The sequence below is a fragment of the Leptosomus discolor genome, chromosome 19 (assembly GCF_034619465.1).
Source record: "Leptosomus discolor isolate bLepDis1 chromosome 19, bLepDis1.hap2, whole genome shotgun sequence".
NCBI lineage: Eukaryota > Metazoa > Chordata > Aves > Leptosomiformes > Leptosomidae > Leptosomus > Leptosomus discolor.
Window position 1 is genome coordinate 4,445,194 of NC_141409.1, and position 23,518 is coordinate 4,468,711.

Sequence of the window (23,518 nt, forward strand, 5' to 3'; positions counted from 1 at the left end):
CAGCCCTACCCCTCCAGCACAGCCCCAGGGGGGTGGTTCAGGAATCAGGACGGTCTCCTCTGGCTTTAAATAAAGCTTTTTCATTTTATTAATTATTATAAGCATATTTTTAAACATTTGTATAACTTTCTTAATAAAATATCCTGGAAGAGACAGGTTTTAAGTTCCCAAAGCAAGGCACTTTGGGGGGCCTCCCCAAGTGGGTTAGGCTGGGCACCCCCCTTCAGAGGCAGAGAAACAGCGGCACCTAAAATACAGGCGAGTGTTGGGGTGCTGGTCCCTGCTCTGTGCACGCACACACGTGTCTCACACACACAAGTCCTGCCAGCCCCCACCAGCCCAGGGGCTTTTAGCATCTCTGTGTGGGGGCTGTGCCAGTCCCGTCCCCCTCCCCGCACGAGCTCTTTCGCTCCAACCATCACCGCAGGTGCCAAAACCTGCAAAGCCCAAGAGCTGCAAACATCATCCGCACACGGTGCTGGGAGCTCCAGCGAGCGAGAGCTGGGATCCCTCCAGTGCACGAGGATCCCTCCAGTGCACGGGGATCCCTCCAGTGCACGGGGATCCCTCCAGTGCACGGCGAGCCCGAGTGCGGAGGCAGCCCAGTCCTGCCAGGCAAAGCTGGAGACGTTGGGTTGAGTCCCACCTTCTCCTCTAAGTTTTGACTCTCAACTTAAATAGCTGCTAGAAGACCCCGGGGTGAGGGTGGGTGCTGTGGGTGCCGTGAGCCCAGCCTGGGGGCTGGGAGCCCACGTCTGCCCCAGCTCTCACCCCATCGGCAGCGGTTCCAGCCACCCGGCATTGCTGTATCCTGGTTGTGCCCCGGCTGCCATCAGGTTTTCCATCATTGCCCACAGCCCCCCGGCTCCCACTGGCACTCCCAGAGCCAGCTGGGTGGGATGGCGGTGGGCAAGCTCCCAGAAACTCCCCAGGCTGGGGCAGGGGGTGACACACACACACACACACACCCCAGGGCAGCCGGGAGCATCCTGCACACCCACCCACAGCAGGGCTAGTGCCAGCCCCCCCAGCAGCCCCAGGCACTTGGGCTGGGGGGGGCAGATAAAGCATCTCTTCAGTAGAAAAGGAGAAAATAAGGCAGAAGAAGGACAGAGCAGAGTGCAGAGGGCACCCCATGCCGGGCCAGGGGCCTCCCCCAGTCCGACCCAGTAGGACCACTTGGCTGTGGTCAGCCCCACACAGCAGCGGGGACCCCCTCCCCCCGGCTAGGCAATAAGGTCTTGGTGTTTCCCATCCCCTCCCTCTCCCGTGGCGCTGCTCTCCACCCCCGGCAGCGCCGTGGGTCCTATTCCCCCTACCCCAACCCCCGGTGTCACCAGGGCCAGTCCACAGTGATGGGGGGCCGAGGGCTAGAACTCAGTCTGCACCCCCTCACCACTCTCCGTCGTGCCTGTGGGCTGCAGGGGGCTGCATGTGCCACCCGGGGGGGCCACCTCCTCACCCGTCTCCTTGTCACTGGGCTGGTGGCAAGCCGTCCCCGTGGACAGTGATGGGGTCTCGGCTTCAGATGTGGGGGATGCTGGTGTGGCATGGGTCACCTTGGCCTCGGACGGGACATCGGCTCGGGGTTTGGGTGATGCCGGTGTGGCATGGGGCACCTTGGCCTTGGATGGGACATCAGCTTGGGGTTTGGGTGATCCCGGTGCGGTGTGTTGCACGCTGGCCCCTGACGGGACATCGGCTCTGGGTACGGGTGATGCCGGTGTGGCACGTTGCACCCCAGCCCCTGATGGGACCTCGGCTCCAGGTGCAGGTGATGCCGATGTGGCACAGTGCACCCCATCCCCCTCACTGGCTGGACCTTGTTGGGGGACATCAGCTGGGACAGACCCTGCCACCACCACCACCACCACCTCCTCGGTGGCACCGCTCTCCTGTGTGGCATCGGTACCATTCGTCAGCCGCTCCTCCACCTCAACGCCATCCCCGAGGCTCTCCTTCGCCAGCGCCTCCCGGATCTTCTCCACCCCATCTGGGGAGCTCGGTGGCACCCCAGGATCTTGCTCCTCTGGCTCCTGTGGCTCTGGGGAGCTGGGCTGCAGCAGCGCCTCGGCGCCCACCTCGTAGGGCAGGACCCCCTCGTCGTCTTGGATCACCGACACCACTTGCTTGGCCCTGCGGCGCTTGTCGGTGTCCGGCTCGGCCTCCGGCTGCCCGCTGTACTCCTCGCCCCAGTCGATGGGGATGCCCTCGCCCAGGAGGTGCAGGTTGGGATCACTGTTGTGCATAACCATGCTGTCACGGTACAGGTTGTGCTTCCGCTGGACGGCTGCCTCCTTCACAGCTGGGGGCACCGAGAGGGATGTCAGATGGGCTGCGAGCACGGGGCAGCACCCCCCCAGGCTCAGGCACCTCTCCCAGTCCTCCCCTTGGGTGCAGGGTGCAGGGAGAGGTGTCTGGAGAGGGTTCAGCATCCCACCCGCTGCTCAGCCCTGCCAGCAGGAAGGCGAGGTGGAAAAGCTGCCCTGGTACAGCACTCTCCATGGGGTCACCCCCTCCTTGTACAGCCCCCCAGCACCCTGCACGGGGTCACCCCCTCCTCCTACAGCCCCCAGCACCCATCACGGGCCCTCCAGGTTCTGCTGAGCCCAGACTCGGCTTACATTGACTCAACCTAGCACCCACCAGCCACCCCAGGGTGCTGGACACATCAGCCCCTCCTCAAGCTCCCTGGCACCGCAGGACCCTACCTTGCATGATGTCTTTCATCACCGACTGTAGCACGACCTCCTCATAAGTGTTCTCCACCAGGATGTAGCTGGCAAAGTCCTCGAAGATCAGCTCCTGAAACTTGGCTAATTCCTGCCACAGGCGAGAGGCCACTCAGCCCGGCGGGGACAGGACAGGAGGGATGCTCCAGCACCTCTGCAGCAGAGGGTGGTCCTCCTGCCCCGCCCCCGCCACCCCAAACTTTACCCTCTTACCCCCTTGCAGGTCGGCGCCAGCTTTTTCAGCAGGAAGGGGATGGTGATCTGCAGCAGGGCCTCCCTGAAGAACTTCTTCCGCACGGTGCTGCTGTCGTAGTCGTACTTCTGCAGGGTGAGCAGAGACAGCCCCGGGTCACAGGGGGCGGTGGGCTGGCAGCTCCCCTGCCCACAGGCACAACCCTCTGTGGTTTGCCTGCTGCACACCCCCCAACCCGTTCTGCGTGGATGTGAGCAGGTTCTCCTCCCCTTGCCTCCTCTCCAGCCAGTTCCCGGAGGGGGCCTGAGCCCAGGTGGGAGTCAGCTCCTCCACTGCTGTCTGCAGAAAGGTTTTTGGGGACAGTCTGAACCCTGGGTGGCTTCTACAGTGATGCATGTAGGCAGAGGAGCCATGGCTCCTCCAGGTGATTTCCCACTCACCTGCCCCACATCCCAGCAAAATGCATGAAAATCTCAATATAAAGAAGTATTTCCCCAGAAGACTTCGGTTAAAATTGGTAAGGACATGTCTGGTCTCTTCCCTGGGCTGCTGGTCTTTGGAACAAGGCCACTGAGGGCCACCAAAGGCCTCGACCCACCACCCCTCACCTTGAGCACCCTTTCGAGGATGCGCTGGATGGACTTGCACAAGTCATCTTTGCCCTGCAGCTTCCCCAGCTCCTGATGGAGCAGCGTCTCGAATGTGTACACGGCGTCGTCCATTTGCTGTGAGCAGAGGCAGGTGGTCAGAGGGACCCAAAGAGACCAACCATGGGGGTGGGCAGGGGGGTCTTTTGGGGCACTGCCACACCAAGATGAGCCTTCACACTGGCAAGGTCCCCAGCATCCCAGCATGTCATCCACGGGCTCCACCCTGGGGACCAAGGGTGCTGGAGGAGAAGGGTGCCCGAAACTGGTTTGCACTTGCCCCCCCCTTCTACACCCCACTCCAGGTTTGGCTGAGCAAGACCCCAAAATTTGGCTTACTAGCCTTGCTGGTGCCAGCGGGCTCGGTGGCAAAGGGGCAGTTGTGCCATGACACCCAAGCTGGGTGCTGAGTCCACACTGGAAGGGTGCCCCATGCTGCTGCCCACCCGTGGGCTCCCTCCCTGCTTGGGCTCCAGACCAAAGGGGTTGGCCAGATCCATCACACACCCTTGTGTGTGTCATCTGGGTGACAATGACATGAAAGTCCCCAAGACAGGACAGACATCCTAGCTAAATCCCTGCCTGGGTTGGACCAGCCTGGACTCCCCGCTCTGACTCTGCTCCCCAGCTCTCTGTGCTCAGCCTGGAGGGACACAGGAGGACCCCGGGCCCTGTCCTACCTGTCTCATGTGGATCTGGGCCCTCTGTTTGAAGACGGATGTGCTGGAGACATCGAACCGCTGCTGAAGGCCCTCCAGTTTCAGCTGGTCCATCTTCTCATAGCACGACTGCATCTTCACGGGGTGGAAGGCCAGGTGGGAAAGCTTCTCCATGTACTGGGGATAAAGCCAAGCTCAGCAGGGCAGGACAGCCTCTCCACGCACTCAGGGCTGGGACACGCCACCCCACACAGGCTCCATCCCCTGTATTTTCTCAGCCTGGGGTCCCCCACCCTGTCCGCGCTGAGAATGGCAGCAGGACCAGCCCTGCAAACCCCAAGCCCACCAGGCAGGAAGGAGCATCACCAGATCTCACCTCCACCAGCTTCTCCAGGCCACCTTCGTTGACGATGTTCATGTTCATGTCTGTCACCTCCTTGAAGAATACCTCCCGCACCTCGGCAAAGCCCTGGCTCGTGGGGGTCATCAGGGCCTCCAGGATGGAGGAGATGTAGGGCTGGACATGGTTACGAACACAGACCTCCGCTTTGGGGAGGACGAACGCTGGGCAAAGAGTGGGGATAAGCACAGTGAGGCTCCTCCTCTGCCCTTCCATCTCTTCAAATCAGGTCCTAAACTCACCCTAGGGAGGGCAACCTGCCCCTCTCCCCTGTCCCATCCAGGAGAAGGCTCCCAGACTTGCAGGACAATGCAAGGGGTTCTTGCAGAGGGCCCTCAGTCTGTATTGAACCCATTCCTGCCCCGTTGTCTTGCTTGGGAGGGTCACTGCCCACCTCACCCCCCACCTCTTGGGACAATGCCAACGAGGACATGCACCCTGGCCACTGTGGCTGCTGGCATCCCCGCAAGGGTTCCAGGCCATGCTGGCAGGAGCCATGGTGCACCCCAGGAACAGTGTTGGTGAAACAGGGGTGATGCCCTGCCAGGAGCCGGTCACAGACACAGCTACACACATCCACGTCCGCATGTCTCCCCACAGGGCTGTACCTCGGATCTTGCTGGCCAAGTGCTCCTTCGAAGTGATGATCTGGTCCATGTCCGTGCGGATGGTGCTCTCCATCTGGGGCCGCTCCTCTTCACACTTGGCCACCGCTGCATCATACTGGGCCTTGGTCTGCTCATAGACCATCCTATAGACGGCATCTGAGATCTGGCAAGACAGATGGGGTGGTCAGCTGCCCCCCACACCTCCTGCTGCCCCTGCTCATCATCACCTCCAGCACCAGGTGCCAGCAGGACCTGCTGAGCCTTTGCCAATGCCCTGACCAGACCCCTCCCTGTAGCCTCTGTCAGCCAGTCTCCCCCAAGCAGGTCTGGGGATGCTGGTGGTCCAGGGGTGCTGATGGTCCAGGGATGCTGGTGGTCTGGGCAGGAGAGCCCCTGACCCCCTTTGAAAGCTGTGCCCTGCTCCGCTCAACCTGCCTGGGGTCTCAGAAGCCAACCCCATGAGCAGGATGGAGACGCTTGCTGAGGCTTCTCTCTCACTTCACGGCCAAACACTGCGATTTCGGGGCTGTCAGGAGGCAGAAGCATCGCCCCTCCTCCCTCCCTCGGGCTTCCCAGCTTTGCAGCAAAGACCGCAGCTACTGAAAAAGCGGCATTTGTGCATTTTTAGGCTACTCCAGTGGCACACTACGAGCCTGGTGGTAATTATCTATCGGCTTTTAAGGTTTTAACAGACAGTTTTGAAGAGCCCTCAGTCTTTCGCAAGGGTTTGGGCTGGATTTAGCCTGTGCTGCTCTAAAAATGGCTCACTAAATATAGCCAGGACGGGCTTTGCTCCAGGGCTGGGCTTCCTCCTGTTTGCTTCCCTCGCCCCAGGGATGACGGGTGGGCAGGGCTGCTCACAGGGGCACAACAAGGAGCTTTAAAAAGCCACAGTGGAGAATAAGGACAGCTTCTTTGGTGGGGGCCGGGAGAGGGGGCGATGCAGGGGGGCAGCACTGGCTCTGACAGGCAGGAAAGCCGGTGGGCACCGAGCCCGGCGGGGAAGCGAGGCAGCAGCGCAGCCCCCAAAGCAGAGGCAGTGCAGGCAGGGGGAGGGCAGGGGACAATGACCACCCGCCAACCCGGCAACCCCAACCCCACACCTGGATCCAGGTCCGCTGGCGCTCCTGAGCCTTGCCCTTCAGCCGGGGGCCGATGGTGGTCCTCAGCTCGGGGAGCAGCTCCTCCATCACCAGGTTGCTCAGGACCTGCGAAGGCAGGAGGCTTTGGGGACCCTGCTCAGCCCCCAGCCCCCGGCCCCAACCCCAGCCTGGGGGGGGGACACAGGCCCTACCTGGGTTTCGTTGCCGCAGAGCATGTCCCAGGTGCCATACTGCTCCCTCGACTGGCGGTACATGCGGACGGCGTCTGTGAAAGCTGGAGCCTCCACTTTGGAGTCCTCGGAGATCCCTGGGGAGGGGACGGTGGCGGGGGTGGGCACAAGTGAGCAGCCTGGCACAGGGAGCGAGGGGCAGCCAGCCCAGCTCCTTCTAGCACCCCCAGCCCACCTTTGCAGGGGGTCACTTGTGTCCCCCACACTCTCAGACTCACACAAGGAGCCCAGGGCTGTCACCAGGACTAGGGGACCCCATCCCAAGCTTCTGCCTCTGACCGGGTGTGGGGCAGCAGTCTCCCAGACACACCAGTGGCTGGGGGGGCTCCCACTCTGTCCACAGACTGAACCCCTCCAGAGCCGGACCACAGGGAGGAGGAGGAGGAGGAGATGGGGACAGCGGACAGGCAGGACAGCCTGGGACCCTGCTGGCACACGTCCCACGCATGCCCCAGCCTCTCCAGGCTCCGGCTGCGGAGGTGCCTGCCAGCCAGAGAGAAACACTCCTGGGAGCAAACCCCCCCAGAACCCTGACTCCTCTCCCTGTGCCCAGACTCCTGGCAGAAGGGAAGCAGGATGGGATCTGAGCCCAGGGTGGCCTTGTGGTGAAGGGTCCCCCAGCAGAGCCACCCTGCTGGGAGGCTCCCACAGAGCATCCCCGCAGCGAAGACAGCAGAGGGTTGTAGCAGGTCCCTGGACCGCCCAGCAAGCCGGCGTGCGGGGGAGACACAGCCAGGGGTGGTTTCTCCCTTCCCAGGAAGGACAGACAGCCTGGGGTAGTGAGCAGATCTTTTCCAACGCACACAGATTTTTCTAAGATGATTACACTTAACTCCAAGCCTAAGCAGCTTTTCCTAAGGGGCAGATTAATATACAGGGGAAAAAAAACCACTGAGAAAGTCAAGTCTGACCCTTTCTCAGTGCTCGGTGGGAGCCAGAGCAGGGCTGAGCTTTCAGGGGCCGGCGCTTCTCCATCCACAGCTCCTTGCAGCTCAGTGTCACCTCCCAGGCGGGACAGCCTGGTACGGGCTTCAGTCCCCTGCCAGAGCTCCTGCAGCCAAAAACCTCATCCTCCAAACCATGCGGAGAGCGGGGCAGGATTTGCCCCCCCCGGAGAAGCCACCTGGATCTGCCCCACCAGGGTCACTTGTCCCTGGCTGAGCTCGGCGGGGCAGCGGGCTCTGGCTGTGGGGACCCATCCCATGCCACTTCACAGGGCAAATTTAATGACCTTAATTAATATTCAGGTAATTAAGCACTGATCTGAGCTTGCCTTGTTGGGGATAGGAAGGCATTGCCCAAGCCTGGACCCTATCCTGGAAAGGCTCCCGGGGTGATGGTGCACCACGGAATTGGAGTACCCGACACCAGAGAGCGATGCTAAACCTCGACTTTTTCAAAGTCCACCCCACTCACGGCACAGGATAATCTCCTCTTGCTGGGAGAATGGCACTGAAGAAGAAACGTGAGTTTGAAGCTGCTTTTTGCCCAAAACACAGTTGAATGAGGCAGTCTGCCTGCATCAAGGGGCAAGAGCGCTGCTCCAGCCCCACGTGCCACCACACAGAGCAAGGGACATTCTGAGAGCAGCCAAGGACACCCAGACTGGGGAAACCTCACCTCCCGTGTGAGGAATGATGTTCGCCCCCCGTCCCTACAGAAGAACTAGTGTTACAAAAATACAGTCTTAAAAAGGGAGGTGAAAATTCCCACACTAATCACAACCGGAGGGAGGAACAGAGCCTCTAATTTAGGAAAAAAATAAACAAAATTGCTCAACAACAACAAAAGAACTTTCATGGAATTTGAAACATTATCTCGGACCTTGCAGGAGCAGTGAGGGGCAGAGATGGTGCTCAGGAGGGAAGAACCATCTCACAGAGAAACCCAGGCCGTAGAAACACGGAAACCCACCAGCAACCAGCCTTCCCTGGGCCACTGCCCAGCCGTGTAAGATTTTTTCAGCACATGCTGACGAAGAAGAGCGGAGAGGATTTAATGGCACAACCCTGGCTGGCAATGGGGATGGCGAAGGGGCTCACATCTCTCCTCTCTCCCGCAGCAGCACCCAGCAGCCGGGTGGGGAAATTAAAGATAAATAAATTGGCTTTTTGTTAGTAGGAGAGATCAATTCCTCTTTTAGCAGGAGCTGGTTTTGCTCACAGTGCCCCAGCTTTGTGGGTCCACCCAGCAAGCACAGGGTGGGTCCTGGGGTGCTGAGCCGCATGCAGCAGTGATGCTGCTGCAGCATCCGGGGGGGGTGAGCGGTTGGAGGGGTCACCGCACCCAGCCCCCCCAAAGGAGCCCAGGCCTTGGTTGGGCTGCGGGGACAGGCTCATCCCAATGACCTCGGACACCCCCAGCTCACGAACAGTGCGTGGACGTCTTTTGCAGCGAGGAGCACCAAAAGGAAGGGAAAGAGCACAGTTTTCAGAAGGTTTAATCTAACAAGGGAGGATGGAAACCCCCACCGCAACGCAGGCTCTGGATCCAGCCCCATTACTCCGCTCCCTAAACAGCAGCTCTGGCAAAATCAGGGCTACACGGAGCTCCCAGGAGTGAACGAAGCACTCAAAAAAGAGGCAGCATTGCTCTTTGCCCACTAAAAGACCTGATTTTTGAGCAGGTTTCATCACTGGCACCTCCTTCCCCAGGAAACTTCTCACCATTCAAGGCACTGCTGGGACCTGGGTCTCAGCCCAGGAGCGCACAGGCCACAGCCAAGCAGGAAAATCGTGTTTTCCTGCCAGAGTATCGCTGACATGGGAGGCAGGTCCTGCCTCCACCCCGGCCCCGCGCAGCCCTGCACTCCCTCTGCCCGCAGCCCTGGCTGCCCTCGCTCACCAGAGCCCGGGTGGTGCCGGCGGGGCAGGGTGCAGGATGGTGGAGTTTGGAGTTTTGATGACTTTAATTACCAAATATTTTCTACCTCAGGGTGGAAATTAGGCATCAAAGTGTCTCTTGAGCCAGGCTCCATGCTGGCTCCTGCAAATGCTTTCTGCCTTGGTGCAGGCATCGTGTTCCTCACGGGCAGCGGGATGAAGCCGGGCACAGGGTTGCCCGGGGCGGCTGCATCCCTCCCACCTCCACCCTCACTCAGAAAGAGGATGGTGCTCAACAACGCCCAGCCAATTCCTCCTCTTGACATCCAAATCGTGCTCTTTGGCCCTAAACCCAACCCAACCACCGCAGGGTCCCCAACACCCTCTCCAGAAGCAGGAGGACAATGTTCTCCCCACGCCATCCCCCCCAGCATGGCTCACCGTTGTTGCAGTGCCGTATGCAGTCCTGGAAAACTGCCCGCCACTTCTCCTGCTCCTTGCCCGTCATCACGCAGAAGTAATAGTGCCGGGCGTAGGGGTGCCAGAGGATGAGGGGGAAATCCGTGGGGCACTTCAGGATGGGAGAGTGCCCCGATTTGGGCGTCACGCCTGCGGAGGGGGGAAGGATGCTTTAAGGAGCAGACGGGGCAAGACAGGGAGGAGGATGCTGCAGGGTTGGGGGTGTCCATCTCCCCCAGCATTTGGGGCTGGGGGTGTAGCAGGGGCACACAAAACCCCACGGCTCCTTCCCAGTGCCTTTGCTGTGAGTTCTACCAAAAACATGGGGCAAAAAATGTGCAAAGAGCGAGCCTTGTTCTTCCAAAAAGGAAACCAGAAGTGAAAATTGGAAAAAAAAAAAAAAATCATTATTTCCAGCATGAAACGCTCCTCAGAGCTGCCAGCCTGACCCTGCTGCCATCGTGCACATGCCCTCAACCAGCAAAGGGCTCGCTGCCCTAGGTGAGCTGTTTCAGCAGCTCCTGCCCCACTCCCTGGGGGCTGCACTGGCCTTTAGGGACCTGGGGCAGGAGGACAGTGAGTAGGGTGGTGGCTGGTCCTCCTGGGGGTCTGGATGGAGGAACGGGAGCTGCTGCCTTTGGCCAGGGCTCCGGGGAAAGGGAGGTGGCAGCAACTTGGGGCAGCTCTCACGGAGCTGCAGACACATTTTCCTTCCTTCCCCAGTGGCTGTGGCAGAACCCGAGCAGCAGACACCTCACACTGCACCCTACCCCTCATGGCGGAACGGGACTGTTCTCCTTCCCTATAGCCCCACACCCCAACACCACCCCTTCCCAAAGGTCCCCAGTGGTGCTACACCCCAAAACCACCCTTCCCAAAGGTCCCCAGCAGTGCTACACCCCAAAACCACCCTTCCTGAAGGTTCCCAGAGGTGCTACACCCTAAAACCACCCCTCCCAAAGGTCCCAAGGGATGCTCGCATCCCAAAACTACCCCTTCCCAAAGGTCCCCAGGGGTGCCCATATCCTGAAACCATCCCCTCCGAAAGGCCTCCAAGGGATGCCCAGCAGCATCGGAGTGTAGGTGACCCCAAGCATCCCTATTCACCCCACAGCCACTAAGACTACTCACCAGGCAGGCTGCTGTTCACCAGTTCCAGGTACTGGTCCACGGAGGTAAGGATCTTGTAGCCAGCACTGTTGACCAGCACACGGGGTGGCAAGTCCCGCTCATAGGCCTGAGCAGAAAAAGATGGTCATGGATGATGGGGAGCACAGCCACGCCAGTGCAGCGATGGGGTGTCCCCCTTTGGAGCTGTGCCCGTCGGAGATGGGTGAAAGGGCCCCTCACCAGTTTGTTCTCATAGAGGACCAAGCCATAGTTGTGTGGGACCACACAGAAGCGGTTCCTCCACTTCTTGTTCTCCTCAATGTACTGGAAGAGGTTGCCCGAGTAGATGACGTGGTCCTCCAGGGGGACCTGCGGGGAAGAGACACCCGGTGGGTGGCACAGGGAGGGGGGCAGCTGGGTACCCCTCCATCCCACAGCTGCAGCCTGGCTCAGGGAGCTCAGCAAGGTCCATGTGTGGTGGTTTGGGTGGGGTTTTCTGTGCTAGGGCCATGCTGAGGGTTCCCCAAGTTCATCACTGGATTATCTCCCATAGCACTGCAAATTTTGGTGCCTGAACAGGTGCAGCTGGGTGACAACTTCGAGGGTTACCACATGCACAGCCCTAGAAAACCTCAGAGGGGCTGCTCATACAGGAGTGAAGTTGCACATGGCAGTGTTCACCATGGTGGTGGTCATGCCTCTATCCCAGGCACCTCCTTCCTGGGAGATACACCAAGCTCAGCTGAGTGAGATAAGCTCACTTGCCCAAGCAGTAGGTTGGAGCACAGCCCTCCAGCAGCTCTTCCCAACCTCAACTACTGTGATTTCCCCAGCTTGGGACAGGCGGCTGCATACATGGTACTGCTCGGTAGTGGCCATCAACCAGAAGGTCCTGCCAGGGCGTGGGTCAGAGGCAAGCTGCAGACAGCAGGAACCAAGCCCTGCCCTACCATGGTCTCCGATGGGACATGGAAGAGGAAAAGCAAGAGACCACCCCACACAGCCCAGCACCAGACGATGCTTAAATGCTCTGGGCTTCATGAAGGACCAGCGACGGGAACATCCCGTGCCCCTGAGTTCCCCTCCGGGGCTGAGCAGCCCCTCACCAGCTCTCCAGCATCTTTTGGCCTGCACGCCGGCAGCGTTTACGCCGTCCCAAACACAGGCTGGCTGATCGAGCCAAGAATTTGTCCCAAGAATTTTTATGATCCCAAGAACATAAACAAGAGCTGAGAGCTCTCGTGAGGGTGGGAGCGTATGGCGATCGCGTCTCCTGCCATGGCCACCCACCATCCATCATGGTGGCCATCAGGTGGGACCAGCCAGGGCTTGGGTCCCACCACGTGCCCAGCACCAGGACCTTGCCTTCTCCTCTCCCTGCTCTGTCCATCTCTGGGTTCACAGGCACCCCATTGCCTTCCCCAAACCCCCCACTGCTCCCCAACCCCCCATCCTCTTGGGCGGTAGGGAGGTCTGAGAGCAGCCTGGCTCAGCAAACAAGCTGACAGCACCTCACTGCTCCTTACTGCTTTCCAAAGGCCTTGGATGGGGGAGAAGGAAACATGAAGCAAGCCCTGCAGGGCTGGGGGACAGTAGGAGCGATGAGAGCCCGAACCCTGAGGCCACAAGCAGGGATGGGGACAGAAAAGTGGCTCCGGGAGTCCCCGTCAGTGTCTCACTGGGGTGGCTCATCCAAGGGGATTCAGCCCTTATAAAGTAGCTTCGAAACCGCTGCCAGAGGCAGACAAAGCCGTACAGACCAGCTGCTAATGAAATACCACCCAGGCTGAGCTCCGACATGGGTCCGGGGGACCCTCAGCCGGGGAATGGTGGCTCATGGCCACCAGCATCCCAGGCGCCCACAGCACAGCTGTCCCCTCCTCGCACACCCTCCTCGCCCAGGGGAGGCACCGAGGCGGCACCACCCAACCCCAGCAAATATTTGGGACAGGCAGGTATGTGCCAAATTGCTAGGCTGGGCAGGGAGGGGGCTGGGGAGCGCGCGGGCGGTGGGTCCCACGCTGCCTGCATCCCTGCCGCGGGGACGGGGAGCGATGGGGAGCGAGATGTCAGCTTTGGGGCTCGGCCGAGAGAGGCAGGAGGGGCTGCTATGAGAACAGAGGATGCTCAGGGACAGTTTTTCAGGGGCGCTGCCTGGGGACACCTGGGCTGGAGAGACCAAAGGCAGAAATTTTTATTCCTCAGTCTCGTTGCTGTTGCTTCTTGCTGGCATTTCAGGTGACGGAACCATCCGTTGGACCCCAGCCCAGCTGGCCCCCTCTGCCCAGGAGGGCCACCAGCCCCTGGTATCACTGCAGGAGCTGCCTTTGAGCGACGCATCCCCACAGAGATCACACACACACAAAAAGGTCATAAATAAATAAAATGTAAAAAACCCGTATTTCACATCCCAGCTGGACCTGCCTAACAGGGAGGATGCTACCCTGCATCTTCTTGACATCCACAACTTTTGGGGCATATCTGGAGAGCGCAAAGCCCAGCTGGAGGAGATGCTCTCCCCAGCCACCCCACAGACATGCAGGTCCCCACGGTGTCTGGAGCCTCGGTACCTCCCGGTGGCACTGCCGGGACCCCGGCAGAAGAGGGGCAGCAGGCGGGACATCTCACAAGAGGAATGTCCTATTTATACGCTGGTGTTTTAAAAGGCTTGCACAGTGTCCCTGACCTCCTCGCCTCGGCGCCTTCCTCAGACATTCCTGGGCTGCTTGCTGGAGCATTTTAATGAAGCAACCAACGTTGGGATGGAGGTACACCCCAGGGGAAGCTGAAGGCATCTGCCAAATTGCGAGGAACCCAAGGGACGCCTCGCTGAGGACTCCAAGCGCCCGGTTCCCACCCAGGAACCTCCACACCTTTATTTTCCTCAACACACCCAGCACCCAGGCAGCTTTCAGAGGAGATGGGGCATGTCCAGGTGCCTGGGCAAGGCGTCACCTCCGTGGGTGGGCCAGGGAGACAACCGCTGTGAGCATCCAGGGCTTGAGTTTCATCTCATGGATGTAATTTCTCAATTTCTTAAAAAAACACCCCTTTAAGCCCCAGACAAAAGCAGAAGCCTGTCCCCATGTGCAAGCACACCTCCTTCTGCTTTCAAGGAGCACCCACAGGACAGCAGCTCCCCCGACCCGGCCAGGGAGGAACCCCAAACCCTGTCTGCCAGTGAGAAGCCCTGGCTGGTGTGCATCTGCCTTTGGGGGCAGGAGGGGAGGGCAGGATCCATCCCCAGGTCCCGCAAGCAACAAGGGGGGATGCTTGGAGACCTTTTTCTGGGCAGGATACATGCGGCTGCTGGAGATGAGCCTCAGAGCCACCTTCTCTTCCTCTGCAGGGTCAGGGATGCCTGCCAGGGGTTTCCTACCCCTCCTCAGGCATTCACCTGGGCTGGAGCATCTCTTGTACCCAGGAGCAGGAGGATGACAGCCCAGAACGCCCTGCTTGGGGCTTCCCTGGGCATAAGGGGGTCTCGGGAGCTCCTGCCAGCCCTGGCATCAAGCACAGATATCCACAGGGGCTGAAGCCAAAAGCCAGCCTTGCCCCTGCTTGCTGGGTGTGCTCGTTGCATGGGCTGGGAAAGAAAACTGTCCCAGGGCGCGCCACGTGCTGCACGACACCACAGGGATGGGCTGGACCAGTGATGTGGGGGCTACATACCACCCTGGCAGGGTGGAACGGGGAGAGGGGATGTGCCCGGGCTTTGGGGAGGACATCAGTCCATGGTCGCTGGGTGTGGCGATGGAGCTCCCCAGCAGCTCCAGGCTCCTCGCACAGGGCCGGGCTCTTACCTTGCGGTGGAGCAGCTGGGCCTGCGGCCCTCCGTTGCCTTCGATCTCATAGCGGACGCTGTTGAAGAGCGCTACACCATACTGCTCCTTGTAGCACCGGCAAAACTCTCCCAGCACCTTCCCGGTCTTCTCTGCAAGGGGAGAGCAGAGCCACGTTAGGCAGGAGCTGGATTCAGGGATCTCCTTGCTGCAGAACCCCCGGCACCCCACCTAGACACCTTCCCCCCGCCCTTCCCACCCACTCAACACCTCCTGACTGCCAGAGCAGGCTTTGGTGTGGGGGCCATGGCTGAGCCCGCTGCCCTCTGCCCTCCCCGTCCAGCCCTGGGACTCATTTGGAGTCAGGATGATCTCTTTTTTTGGCCTTTCATGTTAATGCCATGGATTCCTCTCCCCGGCAGGAAATTCCTGACATTAAGCTGATTCCAGCGATGCTGACGGCTTCCAGCACCTTCTGCCGCTCCACAGCCCCTCTGCAACCGCCTCAGCCAGCTGAGATTGGGGGGCAAACCCCCATTCCCCAGCCTGAAGCATCACTCACACCCTCCCGACCCTGCTGTGCCCCGTAAGGGCCATTCTATGGAGGGGCTGGGTGGCTCCAGGCTCTGCAGCCCACGATGCTCAATGCTCAGGGCCATGCATGCAGCAGGGAGATTCGAAGGGGAAAGGACAGCCTGGTCCTCAACATGCTCCTCATGTCACCCACTCTGTGCGAGGCAGGGACCCCAACCAGGACCCCCACCTCCAGAGCAGGGTAAGCCTGAGGTGCTGGGCGAGCTTGAGCTGCCAGGTGCCCCCCTGCACCCTGCACCAGAGGGGATCCCCTCCATCCCACAGGTGGTCCCAAGGCAGCATCCTTCACTGGCAGCCCCCCACCCCTTGATGCATGGGGTGGGGGGGACGCACTGCAAACCCGTTCCCCAGCAGCAGGGACAGCACTTTCCCAGCCCCACAGTGGCAGCCACAGGAACTCCTTGTTCCTCCTGGGGCATCAGCTACAGCAGGGGAGCAGGGCCGCCCCCCCCCCAACCTTTGCCAGCACTCCTGCCCCATGTGCACCCTGCTCCACACAACACCCTGCCCCATGCAGCACCCTCCCCACACAGCATCCTGCCCTCTCCACTCCCCATCCCAGCTCCAGACCCCACCTACACCAAAAACCCCATTGCAGGTCCTGGAAGACAACTTCCCCAGAGCTGCCTTTGGCACACGAGGCCTCTACTTCGAATTTCGCTCTCAACTATGCCCCAGAGCCTGTGAAAAGGAAAGAATTTGAGTCGCCTCCAACTATTTCTGACGGCTCAGCCTCTGCCAGAGCGCTGGCGATGAGCGCGGGGAGGAACGATGCTGGCTACGCATCCCCAGTGCAGGAGCCAGCACGATGCTGGGGGCATGAACCCAGACAAAACAGACCCTTGCGCCAGCCCCAGCACAGCTTGGCAGGAGCCAAAATCTCCAGCAGCAGCCGCCCCGGAGCTGCACTCACAGCCAAGCTGGCGCGAAGGAGCAGCTTGCTCCAGGGTGCTGCAAATCCCCGTGGGATGAGAGGCTCCGGAGGAAAATGCTGCCCGAGGTCGGTGGCTGGGGGCAGATAAACCCATCCCCGAGGAGAAGCTGGCACTGCCAGCACCGCAACGGGAGCAAACACCGCAGGCCGGTGTCTCGCCGTGCCGGGGCTGAAAATCCCTTTAAATTCAAGCAACGTTTTTTCATGGCAAAGAACGAAACGCCCGCTCATCCCAGCAAAGAAATTCCTCACCCCTGATTTTGGCATTTTCTCCTGGAAAAGAGCGAGCTCGCAGCCACGCCACGCTTGCAGCCGTGCCACACCTCTGTTGCAACTCCCGACTACACAACCATGATTTTGGCCAGGGCTCTGGGCAGCGATGCTGACAGCTGAGATTTAAAAGGACATTTTGAGGTTTCATTTCCTTTCAGTTCATGGGAAAAAAAGAGCCCCTGGTCCCTGGGCAGGCGAGACGGCTTAGTCACTCATTCTTCCCTGATTAACAACGGGGCCAATTAGGAGGTCTTAAGTAAATGGAAAAGCAGAAGTCGATTACTTGCAGACACTGAAACAAAAGATTTGCAGTCAAATATCCATGGTGACTAAACCTCCCCCAGCTCAGCAAGCCCCTCTGGGGTGCAGAAGGGATGCTGGGGGGCCACTGGTGCCCCACCAGTCACCACACTCAGCCCTGGGGAAGTGAGAGGAGGCAGGAAAGGACCCACAGGGGTTCAGGAGGAGGTGACCAGCAGTGTGGCAAAGAGGTGACACAGGGTGACACCGGATTCGGCAAGACCTGGACTGCTAGTGCTGGTACAGCCGGGCTTTGCTTGAGAGCAGAGGGTGGGAAGCCCAAATTGATGATGCCAGTGGGTGACCTGACCACTCCACGCCCGTAGCACCCTCCGTGGGGCTCGTGTCCCACATGGGAACCAGCTAAGCCATCCACTGGCTCCTTCCCCAGGCCAAACAAAACCTCCCGGCAGCACTGGGGGCTACAGAGAGCATCCCCCCACCCCAGCGGCACAACCGAGGCCACACGTGAGCAGCCGTCCCTCTACCAGCAGCTTTGACTGGAGGGGTCCGGGGACAGGTGGCAGTCCAGGGATCTGTGTCCCCTGTCTCCTCCCGGTCCCCCGCCTGATGTCCGTCCCCCCCCAGCCATGGCAGGGTGAGGGAGCGGTGGGGCTCGGCTGGCTCCCACCCCGCCACCACGGGCACAGACGCTCACAGCAAAGTGCTCCGGGAAGCAGGTGCACACACAGGGACTACGCCAGGGGGTGCTGGGTGTCCCCAGCCACCTGCAGACGGTGCTTTCCCAAGCCTGGTGTTTGCTTTGGGACCGCTGAGCTCCCAGCACTGACACCCACCCGCTGCTCCGGGCGCCACCATCACAGTCCCCGTCACGCCGAGCCCTGCACACTGCAAACAGCACCGTGCAGAGGCACCAGTCCCCAGGCAGCCAGGGTTACTGGGCTGGCACAGGCTCTGGCATGGCCCTCCCACTTCTAGCAAGGGCAGAGGGAAGCCACCAGCTTTGTGGTCGCAGAGGGGTGCTCTTGGCACCAATGCCTGGCTCAGCAGGAGCCCCAGCACCTCTGATCACAGACCTCATCTGTTCCTCAGCCTCCGGGTTCCCCTCCTTCCCTCCCCAGCCGTCCCCATGACTAAGCCGCACGTGGTGGCTGCAGGAGGAGATAAAGGGGCTCTGCAGCAGCTAGCTTTGCACGGGGAGGATGGACAAAGGGCTCTGGGCACCCCAGCCGATGGGTAAACCCACAAGGCCAGGCTGGGCATGGGGCTGGGCAGGATGAGTGAGAAGCGGGGTCCAGCTATGCCACATCAGCTCCACACCCACAGCCACACTCCAGCCCTCCCTGCCCAGTCTCCAAGGACCCTCCCCATCACCCCCCCCCAGCCAGCTCACAGCAGGGCGAGCAGCTCCCGCAAGGACACCCTGTCAGGGGGACGGAACAGGCAGCACAGGTTTGCCCTTGTCCCAGATGACGCCTGAGGATCGCAGAGCCTGAGGCTCGTCTGGGCGAAACCAGCTGGGAGAGGCAGCTCCTGCTCCTGCTCCTGCCTACCCCCCTGACCGGTCGTGCCACTGCAGCCAGCACCGAGCCCGAAGCAGTGCCACCACAACAGCACGGGCTGGCCAGGAAGGCAACAGCCCTGGAGCAGCCGGTGCCGCCGGCAATGTGGGTTGCACCCCAAAAGGCATGTGCAGCCCTTCCTTATTGAGAGGTCATGGCCCGGCCAGAGCAGCTCTGGTCCAGTTTGACTCCCTTTGAACCAGGGCAGGAGGTGGATCTCACCCCCAGGACTCCAGAAACCACGGCAAGCCACCTGAGCTGGTCCAGCAGCCTGGACCGGCTGTGTCCTGCCCCCGGAAGCATCTTCAGCACCAGCCCCAGCCCCACACATGCACAGATCAAGGCAGAAGCCAGCTCTTATCCTGACCTCCCATATGACAAGGACCAGCCCTAGCTCCAGCACCTCTTAGAGCAAAACCAAGGGCAAGAAACAAGCCACGAGCTCCAGGCCTAGCCTAGATCCCTTATCACCCAGAGAACAGCATGGGCAGCTTGTCTGTATCCTTCCCTCCAGCTGCCTCTATTTGGTGCCTCCAGTTCGTTTCACTGTGGTGGGGAGACCGGGGCTTCAGAAACACCATCCTGGCAGCCCCTGGTTTGCAGAGAGTTTGGTCAGAGCTCGTTTTGCTCATTACCCTCAAAATCATGTGAAAATGAGAATGATGCTTTAAATAGCCCAGGCCGTGGCCAGCAGAGTCAGCAGATCTGGCAGTGGGGAGGTCAGATCCTGCACAGGTTTTGCTGCACAGTTTGCTTGGCCCCCACCCAACAGCAGTGCCCTTGTGGAGAGGGTACGTCCATGACCTGTGGAGGTATCTGCAGGATCAGGGCTGCTGCAGCATCACAGCACATCGCAGGCGGGACAGAGCCCAGCAGGGACAGGGAGGTGGCTCAGCCCAGGCGGCTCCCCAGGGCTGGGGACCCGCTCAGCCTCCCCCAGTGCTGGGACGAGCTGCACGGCACCGGGCAGACTCTGCCGGGGATGCTCGGCAAAACTGCTCTTCGCATGAGCATCGCCCCATGCCCCTTCAAAGACACTGGATAAGCTGAGGTTGGAGATGTCCTTTCCCCGTTCCTGATGTAGCTGGATCTTGGGTGGGCAGCAAAGGGTTAAAGCTTGAGTGGGAAAGGTAGGTGAGGGTGCCCTGCTCCTCTGCACCCAAAGCAGCCTTCACCCCTCTGCACCCCAGCAGTAGCCAGGCCAAGGTCCTGGCAGCCATGCCTTCGGGGACGCAGAGCCGCCTCCTGCTCCCCAGCTCCCCCACCCCGGGCTGGCCTGGCTGGGGCCACCGCGCTCATGGCTCCGCTGAAGGACAGGGAGCGGGTCCCCAGGTGCTGAGCTGTAAGCATGCACGGCCAGGGGGGACACCCCAGTTGCACCTGGGGGATGGGACTCTCCCAAAACACCCCACGAGGTGACAGCGGGCGCCGGGTGCTCTGCGGCTGAGCTGCTCCTGCCTGAAGAAGCAGAGGTATCCACACACTCCTATGCACAAGCATGCACACATATGCACAAACATGCACAAATATGCATGCACACTCATGCACAAACAGCCACACACACACATGCACACCCATGTACACCCACGCACACACCCATGCACCAAGATGCACACACATGCACAAATACGCACACGCACCCCATGCATGCGCTCATGCACACCCATGCACACACACACACATGTGCACACACATGCAACCCCCCCCAGGAGAGGCTGGAAGCCAGCGTCTGACAAATCCGAGCAGGAACAGTCATCCACAACCTCCCTTCAGCCCACATCCCGTTTTGCAAGCCCAAAGCCCCACGTCCCCAGACACACCCTCCACAGACCATGCCATCCCTCTGCCGCTACTTAACCACATTCGGGGGGGGGTGTGAGGGTGCCTTTGAAATCCCAGCCTTCCCCAGGAGCCCCCCTGGGTTTACATCACTGAGATGAGTGGGAGCAGGAGCAGCAGCGGGCTCAAGCCCTTGCGGGATGCCACAGGGATGCCTCACCGGAGGCAGGGAATTTTCCCGCTGGTGCAGGAAAACATCTTAAAAAAAAAAGGACAAAAAAGCTCATTGAAGCAGAGCTCCTGGGCCGGTTGAGCTGTGGCCCCTGCACTCGACAAAACCTTGCCTGGCTCATTTCCCTGGCCCCAGCGGGACAGCCTGACTCAGCGGGGGCTGGAGGAAAGTCCCAGCTCCCCCTGACTCCACGCAGACATCCCATGTCCCCTCGCTGCCAGCTCAGCAAGGGGGTGATGACACGGGGATGTGGGTGCAGAGCCACCGAGGAGCGGACATCTGGGCGAAGCCATCACGTCCCTTTGCTGGGTGTCCTTGCCCCATGTGCCATGGTGGCGATGGCCCGTGCCATTGTGGCAACGGCCTGCGGGGCATCTGGCAGGGGACCCGTGAGCAGTGTGCGCTGGCACAGCCAGGCTTGCCAAGGCACCCGGGAAGGAGTTAATGACTAATTTAGCCAGTAAATGATTAGCGAGTGGAGATGGGTTGCTGGGGGAACAAAGGCTCCCAGCAGCACCAGCACCAGTGGCACTGACAGGGACATGCAGTGCCACCAGCCCGGCCAGCTCACACCTCGGGGAGGCAAGAATGGACAGAAGCTGATTTCTACCCAGATAAAGGCAGCAAAACCAAAAGGGCCCCTCCTCGCTTGGCCACCGAACCCTGGGCACAGGCAGGGGTGCCGGTGCAAGGCAGTGGGGCACTGCTCACCAGGACAGCCCCATGGCATCCCCGGCTGTCCCCAGCGTGCCAGGGAGCAGCCGCCTGGCCAGCGGTTCCCATGCCTGGTGTGCACGGGGGGTAGCGGAGCCGCCGGCATCCTGTCTGCACCCAGCCAGTGGGAGGGGAGCCGGGGAGGATGGGCAGCGCCACCGTGCACATGCCACCAGAAAAGTCACCCAAGCGCCGACTTTCCCACGCCGACCCCCTGCCTCCGTCCTGTCCCCTGCATGCCATTCTCCAGCTGCTCCAGTTCTTCCTGGTGGCCCACGAGGACAATGAGGGTGGCTCTTCCAGCAAGGGAAACCGAGGACAAGGCCACTGCAGGGTGGTTGATGCCACTGACTGGGTGAAGGGTGCCCGGGTGGGGGCCGCTTCAGCGATCCCGCACCGCAGCCTGGTCCAAATGTGCCCAGGGGGTTTACTCGCTGCCCCTCGGCCACTCGCGTGCCCCAAACCGCAGCGTTATGCAGACAGTGTGTTTGGGCATCCCCTGCCGAGGGTGCACAGCACGTCAGGGATGGGGTGCACAGCGCAGCTGGAACAGGGTGCACACACGGATGGGGTGCAGAGCACATTGGGGATGGGGTGCACAGCGCAGCTGGAACAGGGTGCACACACGGACGGGGTGCAGAGCACGCTGGGGATGGGGTGCACAGCGCAGCTGGAACGGTGCACACACGGACGGGGTGCAGAGCACGCTGGGGATGGGGTGCACAGCATGCTGCGGATGCGTTACCCAGCACACCAGGGAGGGGGTGCTGAGCCAGACCTCAAACCAGCAGCACCCCACGAGCCCTGAGCACCACCTGCAGCTGCTGAGCTGGGATGGCCCATGGACACCGGCTGCCCCCACCGAGCACAGAGCCCCGCTGCTGGGCCGCCCGCCCTGCCCGCCAGCTCACCCTGCCGCAGTGCTGGGCCTGGCTCGGCACAGGCTAGTCCCTGCGAGATTTTAGGACAGGCAGCGTGACAGGACATGCGGTGGCCCTGGACAGGCTGAGCATCAGCCACGAAGTGACAACCAGCAGAAGGGACGGTGCCAAGAGGTGCCACTGTCAACAGGGCGTGGAGAAGAACCGAGAGCCGCTGCATCTCCCTGCAGGGAGCTGGGTGAGCATCCCGCAGCACCGACAGGTGCACCCGAAGGGTTAACCCCCAAATGGCAGTTGAGGGTTTCCGGAATTTGGATCTGAGTTCATTTCCACTCAGAAACACAAATTCCTTCCTATGGGCCTGACTCAGCCCGGCTGAGCATCCCCTGAGCATCCCTCCCAGGGTGATGCAGGGCTGGGGTGGTCGGGCAGCAGCTCCCCACCTGGGGGGACACGGTGGCAGACAAGGGGCTGAAGGAGGGTTTGTTCTTGATAACAGCAAAATCTGGGGGCTGAACTCGTAGCACTTCATATTTTTCCCTCTCATACAGACCAGGAGAGACTGAAACAGGGAAAAACAAACCGGGGTGGGTGGGGGGGAGAGCAAAGACGGGACATTTTCCCTGCTTACTTCCCTGCACCCAAGTGCCTCGTTCTCACAAACCCACCCAAAACCAGCCCAGGGCATTTCTGCTCCAGGCTGCTATCCGGATTTAGACTGAGCTTATCTGGAACAAACAGAGCGGAGGCTGCTCTCAGTGCCTGCCTGGCTCTTTGTCCACTCCTCTGATGCCCACACCAGGGCAGAGCTCAGCACCCACGGATCCAGCAGGACAGGGCTCACCGCCTGGCTCCAGCACTTCTCCAAAATCCATCGGGAATATTTTCAGCTACCAATCAACTCGGAGGCATGGTCTGGGAGGAAAGGGGATGCATCCTGCCACCCCCTCAGCTCCGTGGCTGGCAGTGCCCGGGCTGAGCCGAGCGGCTGGCTGCCCTCTGACTCACATCATTGCAGGGAAGGGTGGGCAGGATGGGGGCAGAGCAGCAGGAAGGGATGAGGCAGCGGAGCCTCGGTGGAGAAACCAGATGGGCCCAGGCCTGAACCGGTTCGTCCTCTCTCGCCCTGCCTTTGCCGCACAGGGCTCTGCCCCCGGATGAGTCAGAAGCGCCCATAGTGCCAGCTCAGGGCTGGGGCACCCGTCGGGGACACGGCTCTCTGCTTCGCCGCCTGCAAGGTGCACCCTTCACCGGCACCCAGCACCCTGCGGCATTCCCCATGCCAACTGCTGGCAGCACCTCATGTCCCTGGGGATGTCCCTGGAGATGCCCCCGGGAGGGGGGGTCTGTCCCCACCGTAGCAGCACCCACCCGTCTCCCAGCACCGCGCCCAGCTCCAGCGGTTGCACAACGCCGCTCCCCTCCCAGCCCAGAGCAAACAAACCTGCCGAAGCCCAGCGCGGCCGCGGGAGGATCTAAAGCCGACCACGAAATCCACAGGGCTGACAGCGAAGCAGCACATTCAGCAGCGGCTCCTCAACCC

The 23,518-nt window shown here is 60.8% G+C and overlaps 1 protein-coding gene across 1 annotated transcript; it reads right to left on the reverse strand.

Annotated features, from left to right (window-relative positions):
* Window positions 1-1,370: 1,370 nt before the first annotated feature.
* On the reverse strand, window positions 1,371-17,200 carry NIBAN2 (niban apoptosis regulator 2). Its single transcript, XM_086475922.1, has 15 exons — window positions 17,157-17,200; window positions 16,180-16,386; window positions 14,767-14,953; window positions 11,204-11,332; window positions 10,985-11,090; window positions 9,836-10,003; window positions 6,534-6,649; window positions 6,343-6,447; window positions 5,240-5,402; window positions 4,608-4,795; window positions 4,253-4,408; window positions 3,534-3,650; window positions 2,946-3,053; window positions 2,712-2,823; window positions 1,371-2,305 (listed from the first exon to the last, which is right to left on the reverse strand). Exons 1-15 carry the CDS (start codon window positions 17,198-17,200, stop codon window positions 1,371-1,373), a joined length of 2,841 nt encoding a protein of 946 aa, XP_086332048.1.
* Between the last annotated feature and the right edge of the window lie 6,318 nt (window positions 17,201-23,518).

Bases quoted from the DNA above. Each gene is read 5' to 3' on its own strand.
- NIBAN2 (XM_086475922.1), bottom strand. From the start codon at position 17,200: ATGTGGGACACGAGCCCCACGGAGGGTGCTACGGGCGTGGAGTG. The intron at 6,650-9,835 runs GTGAGCCATGCT...TCCCCTCCCCAG, and splicing joins CATACGGCACTGCAACAACG to GGATCTCCGAGGACTCCAAA. The intron at 3,651-4,252 runs GTAGGACAGGGC...CTCTGCTCACAG, and splicing joins CCCAGATCCACATGAGACAG to CAAATGGACGACGCCGTGTA.